This window comes from Larus michahellis, chromosome 1 (genome assembly GCF_964199755.1).
Source record: "Larus michahellis chromosome 1, bLarMic1.1, whole genome shotgun sequence".
NCBI classification, from domain to species: domain Eukaryota; kingdom Metazoa; phylum Chordata; class Aves; order Charadriiformes; family Laridae; genus Larus; species Larus michahellis.
Window position 1 is genome coordinate 91,236,706 of NC_133896.1, and position 24,056 is coordinate 91,260,761.

At 44.1% G+C, this 24,056-nt stretch overlaps 2 protein-coding genes across 12 annotated transcripts in view; one reads left to right on the forward strand and one right to left on the reverse strand.

Annotated features, from left to right (window-relative positions):
* CLCN1 (chloride voltage-gated channel 1) overlaps window positions 1-5,392 on the forward strand; it is a 65,446-nt gene extending 60,054 nt beyond the window's left edge. For all 5 annotated transcript variants that reach the window (XM_074591746.1, XM_074591755.1, XM_074591727.1 and 2 more), the window contains 4 exons: window positions 411-449; window positions 1,105-1,209; window positions 3,101-3,187; window positions 3,655-5,392. In XM_074591746.1, the coding sequence (XP_074447847.1) occupies window positions 411-449; window positions 1,105-1,209; window positions 3,101-3,187; window positions 3,655-4,053 (630 nt within the window). In that variant the 3' untranslated portion in view covers window positions 4,054-5,392. The remainder of the gene's footprint in view (window positions 1-410; window positions 450-1,104; window positions 1,210-3,100; window positions 3,188-3,654) is intronic.
* A 10,174-nt stretch (window positions 5,393-15,566) lies between these two features.
* Window positions 15,567-24,056, reverse strand: part of FAM131B (family with sequence similarity 131 member B) — a 34,551-nt gene continuing 26,061 nt past the window's right edge. For 3 of the 7 annotated variants that reach the window (XM_074591914.1, XM_074591865.1, XM_074591883.1), the window contains exons 3-7: window positions 23,518-23,553; window positions 20,961-21,055; window positions 20,180-20,385; window positions 19,711-19,854; window positions 16,780-19,282 (exon numbers count right to left, since the gene is read on the reverse strand). In XM_074591914.1, the coding sequence (XP_074448015.1) occupies window positions 18,738-19,282; window positions 19,711-19,854; window positions 20,180-20,385; window positions 20,961-21,055; window positions 23,518-23,553 (1,026 nt within the window). In that variant the 3' untranslated portion in view covers window positions 16,780-18,737. Of the gene's footprint in view, window positions 19,283-19,710; window positions 19,855-20,179; window positions 20,386-20,960; window positions 21,056-23,516; window positions 23,554-24,056 lie in introns of all 7 variants that reach the window. The other 4 variants (XM_074591874.1, XM_074591888.1, XM_074591906.1 and 1 more) reach the window with 4 other exon arrangements.

Genomic DNA, 24,056 nt, shown 5'->3' on the forward strand with positions numbered 1-24,056 from the left:
AATGCTTTTGCCTTGTGCCATGTTAGATGCCCTTGGGTATCTGACGTATCTGCACAGAGTTTGTGGAATCATACAGAGCCTATGGGACACCATCCACTCTAGGGCAGTGGTTGGACCCCCTGTGGGACATCTGATAGCATCTAAAGCAGTACTAGATGACTGTGTTTAGGCACCTGAATTGCTCTACCAGCATTCCATAGTCAATCTATCTTCATTGTCAAGGGAAGCACAACAAGTACAGAGTACACCTCATAACGTATGAGTATAAAGAAAATCTAAACATTCAGTAATATACTATTTGGAACAAAAAGGGGACCACATTGGGTGAGGAGGCTGTGCAAATTTTTCCTTTCTGTACTCTGTGAAACTGTGGGTTCTCTGTCTGTCCTGAACAGTGTTTTCTCCTACAGGAGCCAGATGAAGTTGTTGACACAATGAGTCCAGAAGAGGTAAGACTGGGTGCAGAAAGGGAGTGACGTTAATTGAGTGCTTCTTTTGCCCATTTCCTATCACTTGCAATACTTCCTGAACTCCGACAGCCTCAGTGATTGCCACATAAAGCTATAGCTAAAGCCATTTCCTTTTAGCGTTGCACAGAGGCAAGTCTCACCCAATAAGAGAAGAGATTGTTCTGTTAGATATGCTGAGTAAGGCTCTGACTAATCTGATCTAGCTTTGAAGTCAGCCCTGCTGTGAGCAGGGCTTTGGACTAAAGATCTCTCACAGGTTCCCTCTCACCTAAATCTTTCTGTGTGTCTATGATGTTCCTTCATTTTTTACACAAAGGAACCGTCATCTTGCAACGACAAGGTGAAGATGCCCTCAGAAAGGAAAGCTAAGGTGTTTACTCCCTCTTTAAGCGGGAAGGAGCAAAACCTCACCTTCTCAGGAAACCTCTGACGTACTGGAATTGCTCTGTTTCCACAGGGACTTGACATTTGGCAAGGAAGGGCTGGCAGACCTGAGGGCTGTGATGTAATGGGCAAGATGAACGATCTACTAGGAAGGAAGAAGCATTAACAGGAGAATGGGACTAGTTTGGGTACACAAGACGGCAACACTGCTGATTATTGTAAGAGTGATTCCTCTTCTTTCTTGTGTCAGATAGATGCTTGGGAACAGGAGGAGCTGAACAAGAATGTGTGTTTTGACAGCTGCCGCATAGACCCTTCCCCTTTCCAACTGGTGGAGAGAACTTCCCTGCACAAGGTGGGTGCAGATGTCTCTCTGAGGCATACACTGGTTTTCTCCACCCTATCTGTCATTGCAAGTCTAGTCTATGACTTATTTCTTCACCTTGTCCTCACCTACAACTACTATCACCAGCTACTTCAATATCAGCTACAGAAGTCAGCTTATTCCTATAACCTTCTGCGTGTACCTCCAATCACACGCAAAAAGAAAGGCTACATGATAAGAAGTATGACTGCATTTATTGAAATAGCTTTTGGACACCACGTAGGATTTTCCAGCCACTGCATGAACAGAAGCACTGTATGCCTTGCTGCTGGGGGCATTACACTGAGGTTTACATGCTATTTTGTCAGTGTGCAGCACTGGAATGAGTACCCTGGATTTGTCAGGATGTTTCCGTCAGGGTGTAGAGACTGCCTCAGTGCATGAGAAGAGTTCCTTGGAACCACCCTATATCATAGGCTCTTCATTGAACTGAAGCACAAGGAACAAGGAAGCTGGATCATACGACTTCTAGAGTGAGCACAGGATGATTGGGGATAAAAGCAATCACTGCGTATCAGGAGTGAGAGTGGAGTTGGCTTCCACACAATGGAAAGAGAAAGCAGTCTACTGAAGCTGAAGTGCACAGTGCATGTGTTTATCAATATTCATTTAACATGAACAGTCAGCATATGTCTTGCACAAAATTAATTACTGTTATCAAAGCGGTAAGATCTCAGCCTTGAGCAAAATAAGAACAGGTTAGCATAAGATGTTTGGTGTTTTCTAAAGGGCTGACTGAAGTAATCTGAAAACCACTAGCCTTTGTCTTTGAGAATATAGAGGTTACAAGATGTTATACCTGAAGACTGCAAACGGGGAAAGTTTCATATGTCTTGTAAAAAAGAGCAAATGAGAAGCTCTGAAATAACAGATGAGTCAACTTAACTTGGATGCACAAAAAATGCAGGAATAAAAAATCAAACTATCTGAGGTATGCATAGTTAGAGCTAAATGTGAGAGTACTGACAACGGCAAGAAGATCACAGCTTATGATGATCAAATTGTATATAACCCGTTTGATTTTCTTTACATTAGGGTAAAATGTCTTGTTCCTGAGAAATGAGATTTTCCCTAGTTTACACTTGAACATGGCATTCAAAAGCTCATGTGATGTTAAAAAAAAAGGCAAACACCACCTGCGAAAGAATGACTTTGTGTAAGGCCACATGTAAAGCCCAGCTAGACCTCAGCTTAAAGAACTTGGAGTTTGGAAATACACCACTGATGAGCACTTAGAATGCTGAAAGTTTTAGAAAGCCTGGAGAACAGTAAAATAATGGGGTATATTTAGGCTGAAGAAAAGAAGACTGATAGCAGTGTGATACCTGTCCTTTTAAGAAGGCTTTGTAAGAGAAAGGGAATAACTTGTTCTCAGAGTTCATACTGCACTGGATAAGCAGCAACAAGCTTAAGTTTGGACAGGAAATATTCTGGAACGGGAAAAAAGAAATCTTCTGGTGTTAAGAAAAGCACTGGAATAAATAACCTAAGCAGGTTCTGACTTTGCATATTACTATATGGTAGTTTAATTTCCAGCACCAAAATGAAATAGGATCTGCATAAGTCCCCAAATACACAGGAGGCTGCACATGAATCTCTGTTTGCCAGATGCAGGGTGAAAGCCTCCTTGAGAATGTGCTCTCCACCATCAACACACTACCAACTATGGCTGTACTACCAAAGGGTTGTATTTGCTAGCTGCAAAAGGGGAAGGGAAGAGGTAGTTTCTCACTGGGATAGCTACAGAATTGTGCGCTTTTGTGATTCCCATTTCTAAATCCCAAGTTCCAGCTCTAGCACCAAGTATCATGTTACCAGTTTCCAAAGTCCCTGAAATGGTCTTTTGTGTTTTTGCTCATAGACGCATACGTTGTTCTCATTACTGGGCCTCAGCCATGCCTATATAACCAGTGGGGGGAAGCTGAGGGGAGTGTTGGCCTTGGAAGAGGTAAGTACAGATCCTTTCATCTCTTCCTAATCAACTGCAAATGTCCCGTGGACCACTGCAATAACTTACAGGTGCTGGAAGATCCAGCTGGAATATATATAACTGTGATTGCTACATTTTCAACCCAGTGTTGAATTCTGAGTCAACCCTTTGGAAACCATGTAGAGGAACGGATGACTGTATTTCAGAGGAGGCAGCAGATGTTGTTTACAGGGATGTTACACGCTTCATCCTTTTCATGAACATAGGGCTCTTAACTGTCTCTGAAAGAGGTGTGGAAATTGTTATTTACCATGGAATGAAAAATTACACCACCAGTGCAAAAGATGATCTCTACAGGCCCCAGAAGTAGAGCCGTGACTCTATTTGTGCTCCCTTTACCCTGGAGAGTAGACGAACTTCTGCTGGGTAGGGCTGGGTCAGCCTCCCTTTCACCCATTTTTTCTGAACCTTTTCTCTTCCCATAGCTCCAGAAGGCAATAGAGGGCTCCACACGCTCCGGGGTTCGCCTCCGCCCACCCCTTGCCAGTTTCCGTGATACCAACCGGACTTCCATCAGCAGTGAGAAGGTCAGACAGACCAATCAGGTGTGGAGCCAGCAGGACAACTCAATGGTGGCGGCACAGCAAGCAGCGGACTTGGGCACAGAGAGCCCATTGCCTCCCACCTCACATTTCCCCCAGCCCTCACACTTGCAGGAGGAAGGGGAAGTCCTGTGCTCCGCGGACGCCACTGATACTGAGTTGGAAGAGATGGAGCTGGCCGGGCCAGCTGCTGAAAACATCTCAGACATCCTCAAGGACATAAGCCTACGCTCCACTGACCTGTATGAGGATGAAGATGAGGACGAGGATGTCCCCTTATAGCTGGTGTGAGGGGAGTAGTCCAGCTGGGAGTTGAACCAGTCTTCTTGTGCTGGTTCCTCAAAGAGAAGCTTTTGGATGTTCTTTGCAATCCCCACAAGAGGACTGATTCAGCTGGGAGAAGGGGTATCGGACCGACCCTTTCTTCTGCTGCTTTCTTTCTGTGCAAAGACTGTTCGGCTGTTGGACTGTACGGGTGCCTGCAGGAGTCAGACGTGGACTGCGAGGTGGCTAAGGGCAGGCTCATAATGCTTAGGCTTCTGCCAAATCTACATAGCACGGCAGAAGGGATTGTAGCAGGACATGAATACTGCTGGACACAGTCAGGATGCTCTGGGTCAATCTGCCATGTGGAAAGTGGAGGAGGAGCAGCTCTTCTCGTTCTCCATTGGTGTAAATCCTTCCAGACACACCTGGCCTGCATGCACCAGTGTAAACACAGCCAGACCTCCAGCCTAGAAGCATATTGCTTGCTTCTGACTGCAATCATGTCCGTGTTGCTGCAGTTTCTTTTCACTAGCTCTTATCCTGCATCCCCCCCCAAAAAACATTCCCATGTAGATCATTTTTCCTCTTTCTCAATTTTTACTCTGGGATCTTCCTGGATGGGGGCGCAGTGAGGAGCTTCTCCTCTGTCCTTCAGCCGAGCCATGCCCTGAAAACAGATGGGATGAAAATATTTGGTCTATGGTTTATGTCTCAAATCCAGCCAGGGCTCTAAGAAAAGCACTGGAAGGGAGGAAAGCCTCTGTGTCTTCCCATCATGTCTGGAATTTTTAAAAAAGAATGGGAAAATCCTAATTAGGGGCATCCTCAGTGTCGGAGGAAGAGGAGTAAAACAGCATGTATGCACCTATATTTCAAATACCTGCGTTTGTCTCTCTGAATCACTGTTCACAATTTTTACAGTTATAGTCTTAAAATATATGAACTCAAAAAAAAAAATATAGAGTGTTATCAGGCTGCCAAGAAATACAGCAGAGGGAAGCCACGTTTTCTACACTTTGAAAACAGGTTTCTCTCCGAAAACTCCTGCTCTCCTTCCTGGTAATTCTACCCTGCCTACTTTCCACATATTTCTGCATACCTCAGATCTGAGAATTCCAGCTCTCTATTTTGCCAGCTTGTCTCAGTTATGACTAACAGCAGAGACCTCAACCCTTGTCTGCAGTATCCCTCTCTATTCCAGTTCTAAATCTGGAGCAGATCTTGATCTGTATCTTGCAAAAAGATGTCTTGTCAGTTCGTGTCATGCATGCAAAACCTTAGCATCCAAAGATAAGATGCTGCTTTGTTTAACTCACTGTCCTTGTGAGGTTTTCTCAGTAAACAGGCAAAATCAAATTCTGTGTATTTTGCAGCTTTCCTCTAACATTCTATATCTCCTTCTATCATATTTTGGTGTGTCATGGCACCTAGATGCAGTCCCAAGCAGCCTGTTTGATGTGTTTCCACTTACAAGCAACAGAAAAGAAATCCAGGCTCTGAGAATATGTTCTTAGGGGTATTCTCCCAGATGCTGGGACACATCCCCTTTCCTGATATTAGTAAAGCATCATCTAACTTTGAATGACCAGTTTCACCTTAACAGGTGGGTTTTCACATGCTGCCTCAGGAGCAAGTAAAAAATATCATTACCTCTAACCCAGCCTCCTTAGGAAAATTCCCTCCTGGCCTTAATTCCAAGGATTGACCTTGTACCAGTTTCTCTCTGATGATGCTCATGGGTGGGAAAGTCTGTGATAAGCTTATAGTAGAGGGAAATCTCCCCAGCTAGTCTCTTGAAGAGGGAGAGATTTATTTTTGCTGTCTGGAATTCAGAACCCACCAGCTCTGTATCATCTTTGACATGTGATCCCCCTCTATAAGCTAACTGGGGACAGCCTTTCCCTGTCTAAATGATCTTCAGTCCTCCAAGTCCCCGTGAGAAGACAGTGGCAATCTGAGGGCAATTTTTTTGTGCACACCAGCTGCTTGCCTCCACCAGAGGGTTGTGGCACATTTCTGGCTGCCAGGCATTAGCACGCAGCCTCCCTGCTACCTTTGCATCGCCTTCCCCTGCCTGCAGAGAAGAGGCAAAACAGCTGCTATTTTTCCTCAGGGAACTGTGATAGTCCTTTAAATAAGCAGAGGAGAAAGGACATTCCTTCTAAAAACCCATAAATGTGCAGTGAGTAGCAGCATTCTGAGACCAAATCTGCTCTGAGGGTCCACACGCCCTCAGGAAGGACAAGTTTCTCCAAGCCAGCTCCAGCCTCATCACTAGCAAGTACAAATTACATTTCGCAGCTTAGCCAAACGCTTGCACTGAGACAGATGAGACAAGGAGAAACTTTGAGGCTGGGATCAGTACACCTCCCCCTCCTCTCTCCTGAATCTAGATACATGTTCTGCTCCAGTCCCACACTTCTCCTACGGTGTGTTACAGAAGAACTGGGATCTGACTGGCTGAGAAAGCAGATGGAGTCTAAATCAAAGCCAGAGAGCGTGTGAGTCATGACAGACAGATTGTGAGCTGGGGGAGAGGAAACTGGAACAAAAATGATGCACGTGGAGAGGCTTGGGGAGCTCAGAGTAAGACCCAAGCTAACCTGGAAAGTTTCTTAAGGTTTGTCACCTGAGAGTACAGAAGCACACACACGTGTGCCTACACATGCACACACACGTATCTCTCCATTCCTATGGCCTTTAGCTGTCCCAGAGTTCCCATGAGGAGCTGGGCTGCTCCCTGTGGGGATGCCGAAAGGTGGGTGTTACTGCTGCTCTTTGGAGGCCTTACTCAAGACCCATTCCAGGTACGCCCCCACCCTTCGAGCAGAAGCGGCATTCATCTGCAACGATACCTCACCTGGGAAAAAGTATGCATCCATAAGTGTATACAGGGAGCCAGGAGGGGACATAAAAACATACTGCAAAGATGGTTTGTGATGGCTGAAGACATTTCCACTTCCACTTTACCAATAAAATCTTCACTGAGCTGATGCCAAGTACTTTAATAGGTGTCAAATGTGTGGTAAACTGACATTGAACCTTTGTCAAGGGAACTCTAAGCTTGAACCCTCTCAGGCAACCCCAGTACGTCCCCTTAAAGTTTAAACTTGAAACCTTTGTCCGGCAAACAAAGTCACACTAATCTGTCACTCTAAAACTTGCATCTCTCATCCTATCCAAGCAGCACAGATTTGGCTACCTACACACAAAAATAATTTTTTCCCCAACCTAAAATATTCTTGGAATTTGTATCGGCACTGAGGCCTTCCCATTCAGCTAGAAAGTCAAATCTCAGATCTGCCCCCAGAAACCCAAGCACAAGGCTTGAAAAACAAGAAGCTTGCTTTTCTCCTAAATAGCATGCGCAGTTGCTTCGAAACATTGTTTTGGGCAGAGATTCATGTTACACCAAGCTTGCCACTACCTCTCAAAGCGCTAAAATAGAACTGATCTTGTTTGGCATTTTCAACTCCAAGAGCCTGCTGAACTTCATTTGGTACCCAACAGTCTGAGAAGAACACGGTAGTGAAAAACCTCCATCAGAGCAGAAAATCTGGGGAAAATACCACCACTACCACCACAAACAACCCTAAAAAAAATCCTTTGACTTTGAGTCTTAATCTCAACTAATTGCCAGTTTACTGATATTCAGTAAATGAAGGCAACAAGTTATCTATTACACTTTAGCAAAAGGTTCAGCTTCTCCTTTTACATGGCATTTAAATGTGAAAGCAGAAGTCTTGTTTTTAGATCTATCAGTATAAAGAATTAACAAAATAAGGAAGACGTAAGGTTGACAAGACAACAGATAGGGCTTTGGGTAGTTATGACAAGGCTAAGAGACTTGGTCATGACACGGATGAAGGAGAAAACACGTGGAGATGGACTACCGGACAATGAGAAAAATCTGCCTGAACAATGTAACTTTTTCCGGTTGGCAAATTATTTCAGTCTAAAAGAAATTCTAGTTTGCTAACCGTATGGACAAAACCAGGTAGTACAAGCAGAAATAGAGGGAGAGAGACAGACGTAGGAGTTCAAGAGTTCAAAAAAGTAACTCCCCCCCTCTCCCCAGTTATGCAAACACTGCATAGAAGTGTGTGTTTTGTGGCCAAAGAGGACAAGACAGGGCAATAACCAGCTGAGCAAGTAAAGATCCCTCTTTGCCAAATAAGTCCAACCCCAGGAAGGGTATAATTAAAAACACACTATTAAAAATACTGTCACAGCAAGAACTAAGTTGTTCACGGCCACATAAGCAAGGATCTGGGCACAGCTCTCATAACAATTTAATCAACACTGGAGACCAATAATTAATATTTCCACACAAAAGCCATGCCTGAGCATTAGTATTCTCAAACGGAGAAAAGCGTGTTTAATCTTCAGCCATGTGATGCAAAAATTTTAAGTCTTTATTTGTGGGAGGCAAGCTTAAACTGGTCCTGACCGTCAACCACAGGCTCTCATTGTCTGCCCCCTCCCGCCCCCCCCCCCCCCCCCCCCCATTACTGGACAGACAACCCCGTGCACGTATACTCACACACATCACCTTTTTCAAAACACGGGCATGCAATAGTAGATGGCTCCACAACCGGGTTGCCTGTGCTTTGAGCCACATCTCCCCCTCCCCTCAGCTTGCTGGAAGGCAGTAAGTGCTGATGCAGCCTCACAGTACTAACGACACTACGGTGGGCGCTGCTGGGGTCATTGGGCTACCCGGTGAAGCCGGTCTCAGCCAAAGCTATTACTAGTTCAAGCCCTGGCCTTTCAAATGAGCGTTTGCTCACATCCCAGCAGTTTTCACGCGCTGGGATGTGCAAACATCTTGTGCTCCGTAGTAAAACCAGTTACAGAAATGTATCTAGCCAACCTGAAGGACTGCACCTGACATAGAAGACAAAGTGTGTTGAGAAAAAGTCCAGGAGAAAATTTATAAAGGAAATAGAATGTAGGGAAATGAAAATGTGAATCGTCTGCTTTATATGAACAACAATCTGAAAGCTGCTGATATCTGACTATTTACTGAATAGCTACTTCGAAGAAGAGAAGGTAAAAATACAAGACCTACTAAGAAGTGGTCAGAATTAAAGTCACACAAACTCAAGTTAGAAGCTTTTCGGTTTTCCCACACAGAAACAAGTGCAAAAGACAGTAATGGAAGGTTTATGAGGAATACATTTGCCAAAAAAAAATTAATCTGCTTCTCCCCACCTCCCCAAACTTCTACAGTGCACTTAAGCAAATGGGCTGTGAAAAGAAATGGTAGCTGTGAGATGGTTGGATTATGACCAAATATGGCACAGAATCTTACGCTTAAATCAAAATTGCGGTTTCTCTGGCACAGAAGATACGAAATGTCTGAGGGACTGTATAGAAAATACCCTTGCAGCTGGCAAAGTGCAGAGCCAGTGAGGTGTGCAGCAAGAATGGTCTTATACCCTTTTTATTTATTGTTTTCATTAATGACTTGGAAGTAACAGAAGAGAGCTTGTAAGACAGTAACATGAGAGAAACATATGGTAGATGTGCCATCTAGTCTAAACAGAGAAATAAGCAGAAAGTGGAGGTCAGAGACTGAGGCAGATACCACGGAATGAGGTTCACGTTGGGGCTAAGCAGCTAAATCCAGAGGAGAGGTACTTAACTGAGGGATAAATCTAGACTAGTACGATGGTAAAAGAGTTCTGTTAGGTGAAGCACTCAGCAGCTGGACACCGAGTTTGTAATATAATGTGAAACTACTAAAAAGAAGACATTTTTCCTAGGCAGAGGTACAACTTCCAGGCCTAGAGTAACGTTATTTTCCCAGGGACTCAGGTCTTATACATATGTGGAATAACTGATTTCATTTGACACACCACATTTCAAAACAAAATAGTGACAATTTAGAGGCCACTTGGAAAAAAAAAAAAAACAGAAACAAAAACCAGAAGCAAGTACAAGGGGGCATACAGAACTGACAAAGGAAAAAAAATGAAAAAAATAAAAGCAAAAAAAACCCTAAAGGAGTTAAGTATGTGTGTCTTATGTAAGCGGCAATTAATTATATGAGCACAATTATGCAGACATATATACCAAGGGGTGGGTGGGAATCTATTCAGTAGCAACGGCAGGTAAACTCAAGATCAGCTAAATAACCCTGACTGACAATATACTATGCCCTAAGCAGGGCAAGTGACACTGCTGAGCTCCTGTAAGAACCAGTGGAAAAGTGCAAGTACCTTCACAAGGAAATGGGTACCTTTTATGGCTAGAACTTAAAATTCTCATGGTAGCCACGGGCACTCATGAGATTTTAGCCCTGTACAGTCAAACATGTGATGTTCTTATCTCCTTATTGAGAAATAGGGTACCATATGTTTCCTACTCTGGGATGCTTCTCCAAACCACCGTGGATCCTTTTTAACATCCTCCATCAGACTACCTCATTGAGACCCACCCCTTTGCCTAGGATCCTCCTTCCTCAGACGCAACTCCCCTGGAACCAGTCCCACAGAAATAAAACACTTCCACCAGCCAGGACGGCAAGACCACATTCTGTTTAATAACAACTCCATAAAGGACTGTACATGCTATTTTGAGCTACCTCCCCTCCTTTACTGTGGTTGCTGCCACATACAGGCATGGAGGTGTATAGTGCCATATAGTTTCCTAAGTCTATATGTAGTGTGTGTACATGTATGTATGTGGTTGTACATGTATGTATTTATATATATCTTCGTAGAAGTGTTATCTCATAAGTCACATTATCAAAACATGCGAAGTATATCCAACAAAAAATTTTCAGGCAAACATGTTTTGGAGCTGGAAGACCAAAGGCAAATCAGACTCATTTTAGTTATTAAGGGCTAGTGTGGGACAAGGTAAGGATGAAAGCTTTCACTAGTGGGTCCCTTTCCCTTTTTGTTTTACTTCCATTCAGTACTTTCCCCCCAAACATCAACGCACCTCTGTAAACACTAGCTTGAAAGAATAGACATTATCACCATGCAGCCTCCCCCCTTCAGAAAATGTGTACAGGCTTGGGGGAAGATATTTAAAATTGCTTCATGGCAAACTCCGTTGTCCCATACGCTTACGCTAAAGCCGTTTCAGATACTGAGAATACAACATTTGAAGACCCAAGCCTTTAGTTACTTTTAAACATGCTTCAGGAATCATTCTGCATGCCACCCTTGAGATTCCCATCCACCACCCTTGTCCCTCCCAAACCACCAGTCTGTACCCTCCCATATCTGAAAAGAGCTCAAACAAGAGAAATCCCCTTCCCTGTAACATTACTTTCGAGTCCCAATTTTATATGGTAGGGATTCCCAGAGACCTCCAATCATGCACAACCTCCACAAATTGGAGAAGGAAAATTGAAGCCAAACAAGAATATATACCTGCAAAAGAGCTTTTGGCTTGCTGCATTGCTCACACATGCAGTATCTGAAAAGAAGGGAAGTCCACCTGTACTTGCCTCATGGGAACTTGGCAGAGCTCTGGAAGAGGGTTCTTAACCTTTTGACCTCCAACTCTTGACTGGATTTCCATGCCCAATGAAAATGAATCCAGAAGGCCAGTGAATCTGGACTAGATGCCTTTATCTTATTAGAAGTAAATCTCGGTGCACGATCTTGTCTCCATAATGGAGAGAAGCCTTTTTAGATGTTTTTGTCTTGCTAGCACGAACGTTTGATGCCTTATGGGAAAGCAAAAACAAGACTAGGTTTCAGAGGGCATTTAAAATGTCCCCAGACAAAGGAGATGGGAAAGATGAGAGTAGCGTTCTTTCCACAGAACACTGCAACCTCTCTCTTCCTAGAAGACCGCAGTTATAAGTCCTGCCCACGGCAGGGGGGTCACAACTAGATAATCATTAAGGTCCCTTCCAACCCAAACCAACACTCTTGAACAAGTTTTTACAATTTTAGAAAAAAGATCCTCTTTCTCACAGAGTCGCAGCCTGACTAAATTTTTCCTCTTCCAACAACGTGTATCTGCACTGGAAAAATATATCACAGATATATATATATATTTTATTTTGTGCAGACCAACACTGCCAATCATAGAGCTTCTTTTGATTTCCAAGGAAAAGATAACACTTTGTTCTGCCTATGCTGGGGAAAGATGTCAGTGCAAGGATGTGAATAAACCCTAATATTCTAAGCATAGGTCTTCCACGTCCATTTGCTAACATAATAACCATTTGGCTTCATTCCTACCCCAGTCAATACATGAAGCTGGCTGTGCTGCTGAAAGAGGACAGTGTCCCCAACACTCTCGCCCAGGCTCCACGACACTTTCCGAGACAGAGAGAGACACTGGTCTGGCACAGATGCCCAGCTGTTCTCTCCTGCTCCTGTGCTGGTTCACTACTACTTATCCTGGGAAAAGCCTATGATACAAAAGAGGCACCTGACGTTGACTTTACAGCTTGCATTCATATTTGAGACTGTGCTTTAATGACTGTAGGCTGTCCTACACATACATGTAGTTCTAATAGGCACTGCTTTACTCACATTTTCCCTGTTTATTTTTCCTTTCCCTGAGCCATGGCATAGAAATGTTTCCCTGTCAGATTGCTACAGGGGAGGAGAATCAAAGATGAAACTGTTACTTATTTATATTTTTCTAGATTATCAACTGCTGATAATCTCTGTATTGGAATTGATTTATTTTTTTTCTTTCCTTTCTTTTCCTTTTTCTTTTGGAAAAACAGTCAAACAGTTAGTTTAAGGGAAATTCTTGCTTGTTTAGAGTTGTCTGAACAAGGAACGTGGGAATTTCCATCTGGGAGAAATTAGAAGGAAGAGCTTAGACTATGTCAACGTTGCTCTGCTCTCTACAACATTTAGAGGTGGGCTTATTTTAGTTTGTTTCTTCTTTTAGGCAATTACCAATACAACAGTTAACAGTTAGGGGAAACTGAGCTAAATTTAGATATTTTGGGTTTCTGATGAGAACAGAACTCACAATATCTTCATCTGGACAATGACTAAGTTCTTATTTGGTGTATTTCTTATGTGATTCCCCTGAAGAATTAAGCATATTGTGAACTGTTTTTTGAAGACGATGAATAAGAAGCCAGCAGGTGCCCAAATTCAGAAAGGTCTCTTTCCTATCACTGTCTTACAGAAAGAAGTGTGGCTTGGACTAAGGAGTACTATAAGTTGCACCAGTCCTGGAGCTACAGCTTGCGTAGCAATCCTATACCTGAGCCCATTCTGTTGGAGTCTGCCGTGAGGCTTCCTACCAGTGTTGTGTAAACGTAAGACATGAAGCTTTTCTGGATCTTTTTCCCAAGCCTTTCTCTCAGTGTCTTTCCCTCTCTGGCTAGAGTTCTCCTTGCCATTGCACAGAACACACATAGGTGTCCTCCACCTGTACTGTTGCACACTACCTTGCCTCACCCCCACACCTCTGTCAAATGAAGAGAACAGCTTCCTTCTCTCCTGTTCTCTTCTCTGGACCTACAACTAATATATTTTAGTCGTCGCTGTACACAGTACATCATGCACAGGCTCTGTCCAGGTGTGAAGTGCCACCCTGTATCTCACACTAGACTGGAACTGGCTTAAAGATAGGGATAAACCTCACCTCCACCAGCTGTGCCTCTCTCCTGAACAAGGTTCTGCCTCTTGCAATTACAGGAGAAGACTTATAAGTATCTTTAGCTGCCATGGAGTGTAATCACTGAGTGCAAACAAGAGTTGTGCATGTTAATTTTATTAATTCCATGAGTATATCAAATTACTTGTCTCCTCCTGCACGATTGCAAGGGTTTAGCTCAAAGGAGCTTGTGGAAGGGAAGGGAATAGTGAGGGAAATCACAGGGCATCAAATAACAACAAAGACCAAATCAGATAAGAGCATACTAGAATTTCTAAGGAAAACACTAGGGAAGGACGCGGGGAATATGTCCTCCCTAGTACCCCAGCTGGATTTATTCTCCTCAGACAGATATTTCACAACCAGCTTAAGCCGATTTAAGTCACATCTGCAACCGAAGAAATATTCTTTAACATGAACATCTCCACGTTTCACCAGCCCTCAGTGACGCCTGCCTCACCAAGTGAAACAATACAAAGAGCTGGTCCCACTGAACCCCTTTATTTTGGTAGGGGACTGGGCTAGTTTTCCATGGGGCCAGTTCCTGAGCAGCCAAATGAGCGTTAGCACTGTGCTTCTTGGGCAGTAGAAGTATATAGCTGGTGGTGATGCAAGGGAGGAGGCATGACAGCTCCTATTAGCAGCTTAGACTCATCATGAAGATGAGGGTACTCTCCCAGTTTCCCTAACCTGATATAAAGGCCAGCTGCAGAGACTAGTGCTCTCTCTCCCTCTGCTCACAGCTCTTCCCTCTTCACTTTTATAGCAGGGTAAAAGTGCGCTGGCTTGCTGTGGGGCCAGCTGTGCATCAGCATCTGCACAAGGATTGCGGGAGGCGAGCGCAGTCAGGGCAGAGGGCTGCCTCCTTCGCAGCAGCTCACCGTCTGATCAGCTTAGAGGTACAGTTAAACGCTGTTCCCCGGTATTCTCTGTTCCTATCATGAAAAGCGGTGTTAAGGTTTTTAAAGGGGGAAAAGCAAGTGGGTGACTTGTCAGCAGCTTCCCAGAAGAAGAAGAAGATGAGTTAGACACACAGAAAGTGAAAGAAGCGGATTGACTTCTCCATCCCAGAGCCTGAGCTAATGGAGTTGAAGAGAACTCACAAAGCATGTAAAGAAAGCTTAACATTTATATAAAAGAAAAACTTACAAAATAGTGGAACTGATCAGATACGAGCAATCATGGGAAAAAGAACAAGAGAGAATTTTCCTGCAGTGGAATCAGAGATCTTTTTTCCTTAGATTTAATTAGTTTAAGCCCTCCTTCGTGTTCAGCACAATTTCAACAAATTCCTGGTGAAAACAAAGGCTTGAGGGAAGATGGGAATCTTCTACCTCCGCTGCTTCAAGAAAATCCAAAATTTTTATGTAGTGCAGCTCCGCTTTACAAAGGCTTTGTGTAAATGAACAGCAGGGCTCAGTTTCTTAGTAACTGTAGATCAGGGATACTGAGCTCACCTTTCCTTCTTATTTTCAGCTTCGCAAATTCAATTTGGGCTCTGCGGATTTGGCTGGACTCTCTCCAACTCATCCCTCCTCACCAGGACAAAGGAACTGCAGGCCAAATTTTGCTCACAGAGCACCTGTGCCTTCCATATGTTTGAATAGGTGTAGCTATATAATAACGGCTTTTCTGGGAAATGTACAGTAGGTCCCAGGTCCCTCTCTCTTATGTTGGATACACAGAAGCAGCAGGCCTGTTACATAAGGAAAGGCCGGGTTATACAAACCGTTTTCCATTTTCAAAGAGACTCAAACTGCCTTTCCAGTTCAGCTCAAGGCGCTCACTCAGGTAGCACGTCTGGATGGGCAGACCTGCTCTCTCCAGTCAAGCTCCTGGCAAACGTAGATACATTTCTCTTTTGGACTGGGGAGAGATAATGGAAAATAGTCTTTTTCTTTTTTTTCTTTTCTTTTTTTTTTTTTTGTTTTCAGAAAAAGGCTGAAATTTTATTATTCACAGAAAGTCAAGACCTTGATAAAAAAAATTTATAGAATTTAGTAAGCTTGAAAGTGTTTTATAGAGAGCAGTGTTCAAACCAGTCTGAATTCACAGAGAATGAGAGTCTATCTACAGCTTTCTAGAGATCAGGCTATGGAATTATACAGCAGGGTATAATTCTCTATCCCATTCCACAGAGTTTAAAAAACTCTACAGATGATAGGTTTTCTCTTCCTATTGAACTCCATAGAATTTTCTATAAGGTCCATTTTTTTCACACTTTTTCCCATGTAGATAATTCCCCGTCACTGCCTTGCATGGAGATAATGTACATCTTCTAGACATCTATCAGACGTCTTAGTAAACATACCACATGTCCACAGTAAAAGAAAAAGAAGCCCTGGACAAGTTGACCCACTTGTCCCAATCCTGTAAACAACACAGAGGGATCATTAGAAGCTACTCTGAAAGTTACCGTAAACATCCAGATTGGTCCTGGAGAGGCACATGGGAACAAAATGGTTTGGAGAAAAAAGCAACAAGCCAACAAAATCTTCTCCCATAAAGGAACACACCTGACCGTTTTTGTTTCCCTGAAGGCTTTTTAAAAACAGAAATAAGAAAAGGTTAACTCTTACTCATTTGTCATCTGCTGAGGTGCTCTTGGCACTTGCCCCATCTCCCTGTTCTGGTTAGTGTGATTTCCTAGGTCCTGCTCCATGGCTAGACCCAAACCAGCTCAGGACAATGAGCTGGCACTGGCCTTCCTGCCCAGGGGAGGTTAGTATCTGAATGTGTAAACATCTTTAAAGAGATATTGAAAGGTCATCATTCAGGAGAAGAGCTACCTCCTTAGAGAGATGTAAGCAAGCCCAAGCAAATGGGTAAAAAAAGGTGGTCACAAAAACTTTTATCTCCTGCCTACACTAAATCACCAGCCTTATTTAAATATCCCAAAGGTCTTTCCTTTAGAGGTGCAATGGAGAGGGAAGACAGATCCGCTTGAAGTGGACTTGGCTGGAAAGACTTGGGCATTCACAGAGGAGACCCTCTTCATGCAGCTGCCTGTGTTAAGTGGGAGAAAGCTGAGTGGGGTAAAGTTCTACCTGAGAGTCCCATTCGTACTTTCCGTAATTCCTGGACATCCTCTGCTTTGCTTGCCAGGAGCTGACTGAACTCTGACACTCGATGATATTACTTCCGTCATATTTTATTCTCCTCAGGCATTCTTCCCTGCAAATACGCTGGGACCAAACCTGAATCAGGAAAGGAGCGCGTATCACTCTCCTGTCATCCAAAAAATACACCAAGACTGAAGAGGAGGCAAAGAAGAGACAAACCTGTCACCAATTAAACAGAGTAGATATGAGTCAGAGTAAGTGAGAAAGAGTCGCCCCGGGACAGTACGGCAGCGTCCAGGCAAATTCCTTTCTCTAGCTCATCAGATCTAGCCCACATCTGACCTAAACCCATGCTTCGCTGATGCTTCCTTGCAAGAGGTATTGCAATTAAAACTCAGCACTGGGATAATCTCTGCTGGTTCTGTTCAGTCCTCCAGCAAAATCTACAGCCTTGTGTGATTTTTTCTTTTGCTTTTGCCCCTGTTTGTTTTCTGGTGAGAGCTTGAAAGGAGACAGTTTGTTCAATTTCCTTTCAGCACCCTCCCCCCCACAAAAAGGAGGCCTGTAGAAACATGGCGAGGAATTGCAAGAGACCAAATTCCCCCTAGTCAATGAACCATATTTTTTTAACAAAAAAATATAGAACCCGTACAAATAGGGAAAACTCGTGAAATAAGCTTTCACCACTCCTAACAAAGAGATGTCAGGGAAAAACCAACAGACCAAGTACTGAGCATTATTTACATTGCTTGGGGGTAGGAAAAAAAAAGAAGAAAATATAGGCAGGAAGAAGAAATAAATAGGAGGAGAAAACTTCCTCTCACCCCTTTTCCTCCAGCTACATTTGGCACCACAGAAGGAGTGGCAGAAACGGGAAAGGTGCAGTCAAGTGATGACTGGAGTACAGGCCTTTCCCACTGCTAACTGCTTTGTTAGGAACACTTACCCAGCAATATAAAAAGGTTAAAAAAACCAAAAACTGAAAACTCCAATGTAAACTGGGTATCTGTGATCTCATAGCTGTACCCACTGTTCCTGGATCAGCTGCCTACTCTCTGGGTCTCCCCATACTGCTGGCAAGGGAAAAGACAGAAGGATACAGCAGCAGCACCAAGATGGACATGTTCTCGAGCCCCCTGCAAGAGCCAGCTTTTTATGACTATCTCCGTAGCTGAAAATGTCCTTTCCACTGGCATCCAGTGCCCAATGCCAAAAGGACACACCACTCTTGCCAGCTCCTGGGAAGGTAGAAACGTCAAAGAGAGAAACAAATACACGAAAGATTAGAAAGAGCCCAAAGCATGAATATCTGAGAGCAGGGTTAGATCTGCATCCCTTCTTCCTTGCTGCAGCAGAGCCATGCCCACAGAGCCACACCATCTGTACTGCAGCACTGCTCGTGCCTACGGAGCGCAGTTTGTAGCCATCGAGCCTGCAATTGCATATCAAGGTGCTATCGAGGATCTGGTTACACAGCGAATCTTTCAACCCAGTACAGTCTGTATTCAATATAGCCTTATCCTCTGTACCAGCCACACTCACAATACTAGTGCAATCTATATTTGTAAAGCCATATCTTCATTTTAACCCAGTTTATATTCATATATTCTATCAAAGGGGACCATGTCCACAGAGCAACATCCATTCTGCCAAGATGGATTCTAGCCACATAGCCGCTCTCTATACCAAGCCTGTCTCATCAGCCATATCCCCTGTACCAGAAGAGTTTGAATCCACAGCCAAGACTTTGTTTTAAAAAGATTTAGAAACGATTTACCAATCCAGATCTCTCCAAGCACCTCACATGTGTTGCCCAGAGCAATGAAAATCAAAAATACGTGTCCATGGTGGAGGGGAAGAAGAGGTCTTCATGTGTCAATCACTTTGAGATTTTCCTCTTGTTTAAAAAAATAATTAAATGTCAGGAATGGAAGGTGTGTCTGCTCAGAAGTATGGGGAGCTGGAGAGAAGAATCCCTGTCATTTCATTCCTTGCCACCCCTCTCTTTGTTCAGCAGTGATGAGAACTTCACAGAAAGCATCAGTTGTTTGTTTCTCCCTCTTCCTCATCAAAGGACTGCACCCCAGAGGAGGTGACATCTGAGACTTTGCGGCTCAGTGCAGCATGTTCCATCTCCTCTCGAGGAGACAGTGATTCCAGGTCCCGGCACACTGCATCATCCTCCTCTGGAGAGGGCTTCTTGTTTAGGAGAGGAGCCTTCTCCAGCCGTGGATTCCCTTCATCCTCAATGTGGTCCTCCATGTATGTGCTGGATTCAGCCCCACCCCCACCCTGAGCAGTCTGCAGGGGCCACACGTGGACCAGCCCCGTGCTCTGGATGAAGTTCTGCTCCTGCCGCTGTTGCTGCAGCTGTTGCTGCTGGAGAAGGCTGCTCTGAATCAAAATGCTTTCCTGAAGGTTTGTCTGGGACTCATCAAAATTCTGGCCTAAGTAGGAGCCAGTTGCTGGGGAAGCGATGAGGGACTGGTCACTGGTCTCCCAGGCATCAGATGAACCTAAGCAATACATGCCCTGCGAGACGTAGGAATGAGGCCAGCTGTCATACTGCGTCTGGGCCATATGCTCTGCAAGTAAAGGAGGGAAACAACACACAGTTAGACACTCTCTCTCGGCCAAGCTGGCTCGTTCAGACAGATAGCTTGGTTGCCTGTGCATGGCACTGTACTGTACAGGGTAGATAAGTCCTTCAGAAGGTGAAGAGAAAAGGTAATTCTAGGCAGTGGGTAGATGAACTTGATTATACCCACAACTGACTGCAAGAGCTGGTAGCTTTCCCCACTTGTGCCCAAAAACAGCAAAGGAACTGGGCTTTGAAGCCTCCCTGTTAAGATTAGATTCCTTGGACAGCTTTGCAAAGAGGTGGTGCCTCTGCCAGATCCCAATCCAAAAAATTGAGGCTACAGAATGAAACAGGGTAGAGGGAAAGAGAGCAACATGACAACAAGACCAGGAAAGAGGTGTTTCGAGATCAGAAAGAGGCACTGCAACTTACCTTGACTCTCCATTAGCTCCTGATAGTTCTCAGAGTAGTTGCCTGCAGGGTTCTCCTGATTTGAGTTTACACTCACATCCTCACCATCCATGGAGGACCAGGCCATGAGAGTTGCCTCAGAAATAGCAAATTGCTCCATCACTCCTGTGCCAAAGGAGACGGGGAGGGGAATCACGGATGTGTGAAAGTCTCCACTTCTCACCACCCTCTTTAACCCCATCTCTTGGTCACACTGTCCCACTCTTGTCCTATCTCAGCAACACCCAGCACCCACAGTCGGCCCTCACCCTCTCCATTTTGCATTCCATTGGCAATCCTCCAACCATAGTCTCTCATCTCCTTCTGCCATCTAAACCACCCACAGGCTCCCCTGAGTGTGTTATTCAGGTTCCTGCACTTTGGTCTCTCAGGAATTCTGCTCTGGGACATCCCAACCAATCCAACCCACATGCCAAAAAGTTAGCACTACCTGCAAGGAACCGGGCTTCTTTTTCACCATCACTCAGGTCTGAGTAGGCATCAGCGTCTTTGCGTGCTGTCTCATGCGTGTGCTGCTGCTGCTGGCTGTTAGCTTTGCCCCAGCCTTGCCATTCAATCATGTGAGCCACACGGCCTTGGCCCATAGCCGTTGGCTTTGTGACATGGTCCTTCATGCTGCGAGATATCCCTAAGGGGCCAGACATTAGAAAACAAGGAGGGGCTATTACACAGCTCCAGGGTTGTCTGCCGTGCTGTTTACCTCTCTTGAAAGTGAAGCTTCTCCCCTCCTTTTCTGACAGGGTTCAGGCCTGAGGTTGGGTGTCTCCCATCTTTCACTGTATCATTTTCCAGGAGAGTTTCCCCATCTTTCCTTGGACTGGCTCTCAGAACAGGGAAAAAAGGAAACCCCAAATATGAAAGACCGTTTCCTTCCTTGCCTAGAATCCATTTAGGACAGAGTTGGGCACGAAGGATGAAGCTGGAAGTAAACCAACTAAGAAATTGAAAATGTGGTTAAACCCAAGAGGGGAAGCAATTGAAGATGTCTGAGTTGGGGTGCACGGTAAGAAGCCAACAGGAGTAAGATAAATCTGTTCTTTGAAAGGGCAACAACTAAAAGATTTCTCATGGTGGAGACTCCTCTAAGGCCTCGAAAAGGCAAGAGTCAGATAGGAGGAACAGAAGGGGTGAGCAACAGAGAGATATGGGAAGAGGCACAAAGGCCTGTGGAGAGAAACTGCCAAGGATAAACGCAAATTTTGAGGACCTCACCAGAGAAAGATGATTTAGCCAAAGCCCCAATCCCATAAGCATTGGAGTTGCGTTTCAGCTTGGGGAGGATGGAGGTCGTATCTTCCATGGAGAGCTGAAAAGAGAGAGAATATGAAGAAATGATATACAGGAAGGGGGAAAGGAAGTGAATTCAAGTGAGAAATCAGTATAAGGATTCCAGAAGGTAGGGGGAAGATGAGGAGCAGAAGCAAGCAACAAGAAAAAGAGCGAAAGAAGGGAAGGAAAAATGAGAGGGTATTTAGCCAGGACTGGATGTTGCATAGCGTTGGGACTGAGTGAGGCAAGGTCAGTGGGAGAGGCAGAAGCAGGCTGTGAGAAGCCTCCCTTTGGCTGCTGCCAGTCCTCCATAGACATGCTGCACTGTTCCCAACTCTTTGTTAGAGATGCAGGACATGGCTGATGGACGATTCAGGGAGCTTACGGTGGGGAGCTGACAATGTGATAAGCGAGACACAGTATTGCATCATATACGCATCATATCACAGATATTAAGTTTTATATGTTACTTTTGGTTTTCATTTCTTCTCACAAGGTCTTAACAAAATGAACATGACTGTATATCAGTGATGCATCCTGTTTCAAGCACCTACAAGTACCTGTAAAGAAATGCTTATGAGTTCTGCTCAATTCCCTTTACTCTATTTTCTATGTTCATCCTCAGTCCCTGAATAACAAGGACAGGAAACTATTGGGACAGGCAGCAGTCACAAACACCATCATAAAACACAGTCCCTCAAGATGAATTCATCCGGCTTCTTCAGAGATGCCAGGCATTGCATATGAGGCTTAATTTTCACAAGGGCTACACAAGCATTGCTTCTGCTCTTCATTTCAACCTCTCTGAAAATCAAGCCCAGCATGTTTCAAACACAAAGATACTCAACAGTAGTGACCATGACACTGGAAATTTTAAATCCTGACATTTGGTCACAGACACAAATCTCATGAAACGCAAGAGGAGCAATAACTAGACAAACAGTTGGAGGCAAAGGAAGGCATTGTAAAGATGTCGAACTGCCTATAATCCCAGTCAATTGCCAAAATATAAGAGGTGAGTTTCTCTGGAAATTGAGTGCAAATGCAGCACCTAAGGCATCCTGTAACTTTGGAGCCAGGAATGTCTGCGTGTAACACGTGAGCTGCAGAAAGCACGGGAAGAACACTAAAAAGCGAAAGGTGTAGCTGAGAATGCAGCCCTTGTTCCATGATGCATTTTCTTTGGTGATGAAGCTGGTTGAAGAATGTCCATTATGTCCCCACTGGTCATTCTTGCCTGGGTGCTGCTGTTCAGTATCCACCCATTTGCTTCAAGACAGCCTGAGGCCTGTGCTGTGAGCCACCTCACGGAAACATTCCAGAAAAGAAAGCAAACTGCAGAAGGTCTCTGCCACTACAAGGTTGGAGAGCTATGACATGAAGGCAGGAATGAATGGGAAGGGAAGGAAATTCATGAGCCAGCTTTGATACCAAAGAAGAATTACACTAAGACAGAGAAAGAGCTGCATTATGACAGAGCTCCATGGATTCAGAATGGGTTGGAAAATGGGAAACTGCAGGTAAGTACTATCTCTAAGGAAACATGACTTCGTGTACGTTTATTTGAGCTCCATAGAAGTGCAGTGAGGGAAAACCTGACAAATTTCTCCTAGACAGTTGCTGCAATGCACCATCATTTTCCTACACAACAGGCAGAAGATCCCAAGCCATAAGTGTCACAATGAAAGAGTTGTCAGTAGGGTGAGGGTTAGTTGCGCTTTCAAACCACAGAGAACCAGAAAATGACCACCATTTAAAAGTTTTGAAAGTATCTCAAATTTGAAAATGTTTATAATACCAAAAATGCAACTATAAGAAGCTGCCTTTCCAAGCGTAAAAAAAACATCAAAGCTAATTTATGTGAACACAGTTTTTTAGGCCTCCAGAGCAGAAAAAATAATTTGGTAGCACTAACATGCATAATTCCCTTTTCTGGATGCTGATTTTGCATTAGTGAAAAAGAAAAAAAATAAAATCATATTTTTTCATGGCAGTTTTTCATGTGTTATTAAAAGGTCTGCTTATTTCTTCTTCCACTTGTTAACTGAAGTTAACTGGTGCTGACCATCTTCCCCAGGGGACATTAAGAATTCTTTTACTTCTGTATGCAACTGCAAATGAGGGATACATTTCTCCCAAACTCCTGGAGAAAATCAAATGATGCTCTAATCAAAGACTACTGTGGACAGACACCTTTTTCATCTAGCAGTGCCCATAAATCTCAAAAAGAGAACCTATGAAATGACATGCATTTGTCCCAAAGAGGACAAAGGCAATTTAATAGCCACCTGCAGATCTAAATACCTGCCAGACAGCAAAAGACCCAGAGGTAAACAAAAATTCATCACCATCCTCTGAATCTTAGACAATTCCCAGAATTTCAGTGGCACTAAAGACTTTCAGTCATGTTTCCATTCTGGTCGCCACAGCATCCAATGGCAAACAAGTCCTGGTCTTCCTATGACTAGAAATTTGAACAGTGGTGTGGCACATACTCACATTGATACCATCCCAGGAGAAATCTGTCCGTGTTTGCTAAAGAAAGCAAAGAAGGACATCATGTTAGTGTAACACTCAAGTTGCAAACGACCACGCATCTCGCTAGTAGTTTGCCATAATCAACAGCCAGTACTTTATCTGGTGTATCAAAAAAACTTGTGTCTTTCGACCTGGTTTCATTCCCTGCTGTTGATTACGGTGTCTGTAGGTATCACGGTGTTTGAAGGTACAACAGCAAATAGGATGATATAGAGAGTAGGAGAGAGAAAAACAAACACCTTTCCATAAGGCTTCAAACAGCTCTTTGCTAAATGTTGCAATGCTGGCACCCCTGCATGGGAGCTGCATCGCTTTGAGGCTAACACAAGGAGGAGCTACGCTCCCTATGTATTTTGAGTATAATACAGCAAGTTACAGAATTATTTCCTGCTGAAATTATTTTCCCTTGTAGTCTTTCAGTTTGTCCACTCTGACCCACTTTCCCCTTGCAAAACAGATCCATTGCCCATATCGACCATTACAGTACCAATTGCAGTGCA